Genomic DNA, 8,611 nt, shown 5'->3' with positions numbered 1-8,611 from the left:
GCCATATTTATTTCTCAGATAGAAGTTAACTGATGATTGGCAAATCGGCCTATCTATACAGATTGTTGTTACATTTGAAAGAATTCCACAATAAAAGATCTACTTAACAACGCCGTGAAGTCTTCATTCTTAAATAGCATTTGGTATTGAAGTAATAAGGCTCATTTTTCAATGTAACGACAATCTGCAAAAATAAAATGCCTAAATTGGTCGACGTACCAAGATGGTTTTTTTTTTGCTTAAAATGTAATTGACGAATATTTATAGCAAAGTAATCGTAAGCCCAGTAAAATTGCTGATAATTCATTTTCTTTTTCAAATATATCCCCATTACTTTGTGCAGTAGGTACCTATAGGTAGAAATAAAAACTTACTATGTAAGTAAGTCTTACTTACAAACCTATAGTTGCCAAAATAAATACATTTAGATTGTGCACTCTCTATTTTATCCCAAAAAATTGCACGGGCGACAGATATTTATATAACCGCAAAAATGCTAGAATAAAACTACTGATAAAATATGAAATAAAAGCAAGACCCATCGCGTAGTCAATAAATTAATTTCATGCAGTAATTAAAACCTTCCGATGTTCCAGGCTTGTACCTACTATAAAATCGATTTCATAACTTCATCAATTCGATTTGTCTTACAAGCCAAGCATTCCAATATACCAAAGATTTTGATATACTTACATTTTTCTCAGTAATTATCTCTGTCTAACTTTTTGCCACCAAAGAGATCTATTATTGATAAAAGTTCAGAATATTCATAAGGAAACCAAAACATTATAAGTAGGTACAACTTACATAATTCATAAGCAAGTCTAGAATCTCTCTTCTTCCTATATTGTACATATATCAAAGTCTTTGAAAATTGAAAGTATGAGCTTCAGGCACTTAAATCAACTTATTAACAACAACATATATTAAACTTATGATAAGACTGATCTACTTTAAAAATACACACCATGTAACACTGAAACATTCAACATTATACACGGACATACATTAGGTAGGTATATTATTTTCTGTGGACTATGTGTAAATGGACGAATGAATATTTTTAGCCAATGTTTCTGGACACAGAATAAAGGTTTTGAATGACATTTTGAATTCTGGCTGCCGACCGTACATGCCGCGCCTGTGATGAAATCTGCTTCAGATATCTGACAGCGAAGACACGTAATGCGGGCGCTTCGATCCAAAATGCTTCATGTTATTACATAAAAACCAGTAGTGCAGCTGCAACCAACTTCATGCAGTCGCGTCAGTTGCAGTCTGCAGCCAGAATTCAAAACATACCTTAAGGCAAAAAAGTGAAGATCTACTGAATATCTTAACTATCTAATGATTTACTAAATTCGATGGGGGCGGTGGAGTGTGCGGAAATTATAAAAATGTTTCATAAAAAATAACCCAGTGAGACTTATTACTACGACTTTAATCTCTTTGGTTGTTTCCGTCTGCTTTTCTTTGCTTCTGGTAACCCTACTTTCTTCTTACTTGTGTGCAAGCAAACGTATTCTTCTGATTCACCCTTTTCTGAAATAATGGAGTACAAAAAAGGATATTATGATAATATTTTTAATATTTGGCCAATTTGGGTAAAGCTTTGAAGTGAGAGCCTATGTGGGCGATAACCTATCTTGAAAAAGTGCTATTTTGAGAGAAGTTGAAAAAGGATAATCTGATTTTATGAACTGATGAATTTAGTTAGAATGGCACTTGGCTTCCATTTCAAAGCATCTAATCACAGATTTAGTAGACTTTAGTAGGCCTATTGAAGGATTAAATAAAACCATGATTCAAATGTATAAAAGTTTTTTATTTAAAAATGTGTCTTGTATTCTTTATTTTTTCTATTGCAGCTGCAATCCTGAAATCAAAAGGAAAAACGAATGAAAATAGAAATCATAGAAAAGGTTCAATTTATTCTTAGGTACTTATTAGTATGAATAAATAATATTAGCTAACCTAGCATAAACTTCAATTTTTTGCATTTTGTATGTCTTATCTAAATCATTTCTCTCTCTTTTTACTAACACCAACTCTTTTTCCAGTGTACCTGAAACAAAAAAATTTCAACGTAATAAAAAAAAATATTGTGAAAGATTATAGACCAACCAAAAGCCATATTGTGGCAACTGGCTATAAATTAAAATTCAAATAATGGCCAATAAAGTTTGGTGGATCTACAATTATTAAATCAACTCACGAAAAACTGTGAACAAGACTTACCTTTATTTATTTTTTAAATTATATCTCCTTCATAAGTAACACCACATTACCACAATATGGCCACTACAGCATTTTATATTATTTGTTAATAATATCTGATTTAATTATTGTAGAAATTGATTTGACTGATTGTAATATCTATAACCCGCTCCAAAATACTCTTTGTTGCACACCATATAAAGGGCATATTGAATCAATCAATAATAGGACTATTAGGGTCAATTCCCACTGAAAGAGCAGCGGCCGGCAGCGGCCGGCAGCGGCCGTAATTGCAAGGAATTGAGCGCGAGCGCGGCGGGCCGCGCGGCGCCGCACCGCGCCGCGCTCTTACATTTTCCGTGCTCTTACGGCCGCTGCCGGCAGCTGCTCTTTCAGTGGGAATTGACCCTTAAGATCATTCATGTAAAATATAAGTTATTTTTCTTTGAAAGAAAAAACATAGAAAAAAAATGCTGTACTCACTTAAATTAGGTGTCCTATCAACCATTTTGGCCTGTTCCTCATGCCATTTAACATGTTTAACCAAACAGAACAGGTATTTGAACACCTGTGGGCACTTGGCACATGCATACATCATCTCTCCCTTCCGGGGAGTTTTGTCTGCAGTTTTGGAGGGAAACGTTTCGCAATCAACAGCATTTTTAATAACGCCACCTGGTAATATTTCTAATGTTGGCCAACTGTCTGATTGATTTGGTTTGGCATTGGTCTTCACTTCTTTTGGCCTTTGCTAAATAAAAAAGAAAAAAATAATATTAAAAAAATATGGAAAAGTTATCAAGGCTAACAGAAAGAATGCAAGGCAGTTATTCCAAATAAATATTCAGTTCAATATGTTTAAACATTCTAACAAAAGACAATAGAGCACCAAAAAACAATATCAAGTAGCAATCTAATGTTCAAGGGCGCGAAAATGCACTCACAACTGGTTCATTTATTATCTCTGTGGGTGGGTCCAAAATCTCGGGAACAATCAATTCTGAAGTATCACTAGATTCCTCTTCTTCCTCTACCATCTCCTCAGATTGAATGGATACCATACTTCCGATATTCGAGTCACTATCATCGTCAATCGCGCATTCATTGTCGTACTCCACTTTGTCAATAATACACGTCTCGAATATTTCCTCGTCGTCAGATGGCGGGCTCTGCAAGTCTACGGTCCTGTCTATCCTGTCCCGTGATGGTTGTACATCCTCCATTCTAACGAGAGCAACATTCTCCAGATCTTCATGCTCTAGACCCGAAGACATTGTTGATATACGTTTCAAAACATTAGATTTTTACAACATTCCATTGCCTTACTGGGATACAAACAGTTTTATTCTGTTATAGTTTCGATTATCTCAATTTATATGGAGTTTTATACTGCCCTATTACTTTATAGAAGTATTTTAGATTTATAAAACAAATCGAGAAATAGAACAAATGACATCGACTGAAAAACTGAAATATTGTCTAGTAGTCTTGTCTATGAGTTACGACGTTTTGTTTTGACAATAAATGTCACAAATAGAGAGGTGCTGGGTTGCTGGCACTGTTTACTAAATCGACTAAATGTATTATGCTAGTTGCTGGTTACAGCAGCTGTTACTTGTCCTACTGAAATGGAATGAAAGAAAATTGAAATTTCGGAACGCACTGTTGTGTCAATAGCCAAACGTCAAACAACGCGAATCACGAATTTGTGTTTTTCGAAATCAAATACGCCTGCAAAACAAAAATAAATGTGTTGAACATAAAAACATCAATAATCATGGATGTCAAAGTAGAGTGTGAGCGTCTTTTATGGATATGCCATGGCTGTTTAAGCGCTGATAGAAACCTCGCATGTGTGACTGGTCACAACAAAACATTGTTTAATGGACTCAGAGGAGATGTAACACATGTGCGTATTTTTCAGTAGTTTTTCTAAGTTTCATGGCCAGCATTAATATTTTCCTAGAAGCTTTATTCAACCAGTTTTATTTTACTTCCTTTTCTACAAAATATAGGTCCTATGTGCTCCTATATTAATTATTTGTTATTTCAGCAATTTAAAGACTTACTGCTGTGTTGGGAATGTGTGGCGTTAATAAACAAACTGGGACTGTTTCGATCTCGCATTAAGACTGCTCAATACAGGCTCTTACAGTTTGTAAAGACCTTCGAGGTAAACATGTATTTTTTATATACCCTGTAGATGACACAATGACAATACAGTATTTTTCTTAGTGTTAAGTCTTAGTATATTTCCCAGAAATAGTATTTATTAATATTAATTTGTGCCCTAAAACATATTTTTGAGTTTATTGTCAGACACATATTGTTTTTTAATTAATATTGTATCTTATGATATTATTTGATACTTAAAAACAATTTTCCTTTCAGAGCGACCTCCCAATCACCTTGTCACATATAAAAATTACACAGAAACAACAATATGACTATGAGTACAAATATATTGATGAAGAGGAACAAAAACATATTATACTGGACCACAAAGATAAATTACCTGATCAAAACGAAACCATTATTGAATATAAAGATGAAAACATCACAGAAATAGATCCAGAAATAAAAATAGAATATAACGAAGACATAAAAGATGAAATTGACAATATATCTTACAATAACGATACAGATTATGAAGAATTTAAACTAGAACATGATTTAGACTGTACAATAGAGAATAAAAAACCTAAAAAAAGAATAAAACAATCTCAAAGTATTAAAAAGTTATATGAAAAATATGCGACAATCACAAAGAAAGAGGTTTTGTTCAATCGTAAAGAGCATTCAGAGGAGGTTTGTTTAAATGACGAGGCCATAGAGCAATTTTTAGACAAAGACAGAGCAAAACGTACTTTAGAATCATTTCCTTATAAATGTATGGAATGCAGTCTTGGATATGTAAGAGAATTGGACTATTTCAGACATCAAACCTTTCGTCATTTGAAGGTACATTAGTTTTATGTTTCTGCTTTCGTAATAATGTTCCAGCCTTGCAGTCAGATTCTGACAGTATCTGCCATACCACATTACTAGCATGCTAGCGGTTATCAAAAACAGGGCTGTTTGAAATGAGGTGGTGCAAAGATAAATTTTCTCTATGTACTCAATTTTATTTCATTGCAAAAGCAATACTTTATTAACTGCTGTATGGAAAGTATATATAATTATTACGTCTTTTAATAACAAAATTTATTACAGATAGAATACCCAACATCTTGCTTGGCATGCAAACAAAAAAATATAAATTCGCAGTCCAATCTTGAAGAACATTGGAGAGTCCATACACTCATGTTACAATGCAAGCTTTGTGGAGAAATTACTAGATTCCGAGGAATGAAGAAACATTTTAACATAGCGCACACAAAGGTTCATACTTGTAAGGAGTGCTCATTGGAATTTGGGTAAGTGAGAAATATCTAAATAATATTAAAAATCAGGTTTTTGCTTGAAACTGCTAATCTCGGGAGGTATTGGTGTGTATGAAGTATGAAGAATTATTGCAGTGTTAGATAGCCCATTTATCGAGGAAGCATATAGTCTACTTTTTATCAGGGTGCCGAAATTTTTATACATATATTTTCTTAATGATAATATTACTTCATATTCGGATTCCCATTGTATTTCTCTTCTGTATTTACAATGGTATTTTTTGGCTTACAGATCTCTCAGAGTATTTAGCGAACACTACAAATCAATGCATAAGATAGCTATTTGTGATCACTGCAATAAAAAGTTCACGAGTAGGCGTAAACTAGAAAGACATATCTTGTAAGTATTTATTATAAACCTTTTATCGTCCCACTGCTGGGCACAGGCCTCTTCTCACACAGAGAAAGATTGAGTTATTCATGTTTATTTCGGGGCATTTATCATTGATATCTTATTTAGGATGCATCTACACGGTGCAAGTAGCTTGCGCATGTTGGGATACATTATATTGTTTTAAAAAAGTGCGGGTCCAGCGACTCGCGCATGTACCAAAGCAAAATACTAACCCGCGTGCTCTTGTCACTTGCGCACGTTGACTTGCTCCAGCTACATGCACCGTGTAGACGCCCCGAAACTATCGCCATACCAGCATTAAGGCGCGATTTCACAGTTTTTTCTGCTCTAGTTAACAGTAACAAATTGCGTGTTTTTTTTATTTCCCTCAACAACTATTTCTAACAACTAAACTATATGTTCTCACATATATTTTTTTTAGTAGGAACCACCAACCCCAGCAATGTACCATATGCAATCGGCAGTACCGTGCATACAAATTCTACAAGAGCCATTTAAGAGCTGAGCATCCGGAACTACTATCGTCTTTGCAGGCTCTCGACTCTAATAAGGAAATGCGGTACTGTGTGGAATGCGATATACAGTTTCCCAGCATTTATAAATATAAAAGACATTTGCAGGAGTCGGTTAAACATAAACCTAAGAAGAAAGAACGGTGAGTGTACTTTTTCATGTATTATTTACTTTTGACAGGCATATAAGGTATTTATTATATGTATAGAGGTTACTTAAATAATATATAACACTTATGTAGTGTTCTGTACATTAACTTTTAACGGATTATGTACAAATTATACAAAAACATCTTAAAAAAGGTTTTTTTTTTCAGAATACCATGTCCAGACTGTGGTAAAATATTTACCCGTATGGTGTACAAGAACAATCATTACAGATTAGCGCATATGAAAGTCACGAAGCATTATTGCGAGATATGTAATAAGGTATGTCCCATCTTTTTGTTTTCAATTAACTGTTGCAAAAGGTCCATTTATTTGTTTAGTAAATAGCGTACCTAGCAGGTAAATAACGTTATTTCTTGTATATCAATTGCATATTTAAAACGAAGTATGTAATTAATCATAAAGATGAAAGATTGTAGGTATGCATCTAGTATAGAAAAAGTTGGCGCCCAAGTGGGACTTCCGCCTTCAAGTGATTGGCGCCCAAATGGGACTAAAGATCCACCCCAGACTAAATAATAGAGATAATTTGTAAATTATATGTTTAATGAGAAATTATCTATCTATTATATTACTAATATGCTCCTCATATTACCGTATATGTTTTTTCTACGCCCATGTTATTTCTTTATGTATTTTAATGTATTTGTTTCAGTATTTTTCGAATGGTTATGGCTTGCGTAAACACATAAAAGGTGTACACGAAAAGATACCATTGCCTAAAAATAAAATATGTGATCTATGTGGAAGAGGATTTAGTGTAAGTATTAGTATTTCTGATTTATATTTTATCCATACCTACTAATATAAGAATCAATGTTCCAATTATATTCCAATATAATAAATAGGAAACATTTTTGTTTATTTGTGGTTCTAAAACTACTGAACAGATTTGAAAAATTCTTTGACTATTGGGAAGCTACTCCATGGCTTTATTTTATCCAATACGGGATTTAGTTCCAATGAGGCACAGTTAAGTAGCGGGAAACAACATTTTTTAAATATTTTTTTAAGTCCTAATTGCAATACATTTTTCTCTCCCACTTGATTAAATTCCGTAATGAAATCTAAAAATGACGATAATTTTTTCAAATATTTATTTCAGGCGAACAGAATATTGGCGAATCACCGTCGTACCCACACTGGTGAACGGCCTTACAAATGCGAGTTTTGTCCCGCCACCTTCGCTCAGCAAACAGCCTTGAAGACACATCAGAAAACACAACACAAACATAGTATTTTATTAGCCAATTAAAATGTTAGGTCCATGGAGAACAAAATGATTAGCGGAGAAATCGCCTAAGAAAATAGCTTACCAAAATGCGAGTGAGCGGGGGACGAGGAACGTTACTATTTTCGCATTCTATGGACCAGACCTTTTTTGTAATACCAAAAATCATTGACAGATATCTCAAAGAACTTGAACTCCCTAAATCCGTTTTAGTCATGCCCACCATACTAATTTGATCTAGAAAAAGGTGTCTGGCCTTCCTGCCTATCTCTGCTCATCTTTCCTTATTCCGTGCTTAGGTAATAAAACAAAATAAAAGCATTGGGTGTAAGAAAGGATTGTCTTCTTATATCTCTATGGTCAGGCAATCCAGCGCAGTGACAGCGTTTGTAATCTTCTTTTGGGGTTGCCATTTACCAACGAAAACAGGCACATACATTAAAAATGAATTATGCTGTTTACATTATGGCACGACTAGTCAGTTAATTTGTAAATATGTACCTGTGCAGTAACTTGTAATTAGTTTAATATTATTATGTTAATAAAAAAAAGAAATAAATATGATTGTTTAAATATTTTTTTCTTCAGTTCCCTGGACCGGAGAAAGTAAATATGAATTTTTAAATATGATTTGGTACAAAGTTATAGGTATTTAACAGTTTTCCATGAACTTTTTGCTGTGGAG

At 33.8% G+C, this 8,611-nt stretch overlaps 2 protein-coding genes across 4 annotated transcripts; one reads left to right on the top strand and one right to left on the bottom strand.

Moving 5' to 3' along the window:
• Nucleotides 1-1,423: 1,423 nt before the first annotated feature.
• LOC124642863 lies at nt 1,424-3,705 on the bottom strand. 2 transcript variants are annotated; one of them, XM_047181613.1, is made up of 4 exons: nt 3,162-3,705; nt 2,701-2,968; nt 1,975-2,065; nt 1,633-1,876 (listed from the first exon to the last, which is right to left on the bottom strand). In XM_047181613.1, the coding sequence occupies exons 1-4, from the start codon at nt 3,489-3,491 to the stop codon at nt 1,825-1,827; spliced, it is 741 nt and encodes a 246-aa protein (XP_047037569.1). In that variant the 5' UTR covers nt 3,492-3,705; the 3' UTR covers nt 1,633-1,824. The 2 variants fall into 2 exon arrangements, with proteins under 2 accessions (XP_047037570.1, XP_047037569.1); XM_047181614.1 differs by lacking the exons at nt 1,633-1,876; nt 1,975-2,065 and adding an exon at nt 1,424-1,542 and having other exon boundaries at nt 3,162-3,704.
• Nucleotides 3,706-3,895: 190 nt separating this feature from the next.
• On the top strand, nt 3,896-8,485 carry LOC124642859 (zinc finger protein 436-like). 2 transcript variants are annotated; one of them, XM_047181610.1, is made up of 9 exons: nt 3,896-4,126; nt 4,271-4,390; nt 4,609-5,178; nt 5,431-5,633; nt 5,893-6,000; nt 6,440-6,670; nt 6,845-6,956; nt 7,351-7,455; nt 7,801-8,485. In XM_047181610.1, the coding sequence occupies exons 1-9, from the start codon at nt 3,995-3,997 to the stop codon at nt 7,948-7,950; spliced, it is 1,731 nt and encodes a 576-aa protein (XP_047037566.1). In that variant the 5' UTR covers nt 3,896-3,994; the 3' UTR covers nt 7,951-8,485. The 2 variants fall into 2 exon arrangements, with proteins under 2 accessions (XP_047037566.1, XP_047037565.1); XM_047181609.1 differs by having other exon boundaries at nt 6,437-6,670.
• Nucleotides 8,486-8,611: the final 126 nt, after the last annotated feature.

Source organism: Helicoverpa zea, chromosome 26 (genome assembly GCF_022581195.2).
Source record: "Helicoverpa zea isolate HzStark_Cry1AcR chromosome 26, ilHelZeax1.1, whole genome shotgun sequence".
Classification (NCBI taxonomy): Eukaryota; Metazoa; Arthropoda; class Insecta; order Lepidoptera; family Noctuidae; genus Helicoverpa; species Helicoverpa zea.
The sequence above is the reverse complement of the archived record's forward strand: the minus strand, read 5'-3'. Positions and strand labels throughout refer to the sequence as shown.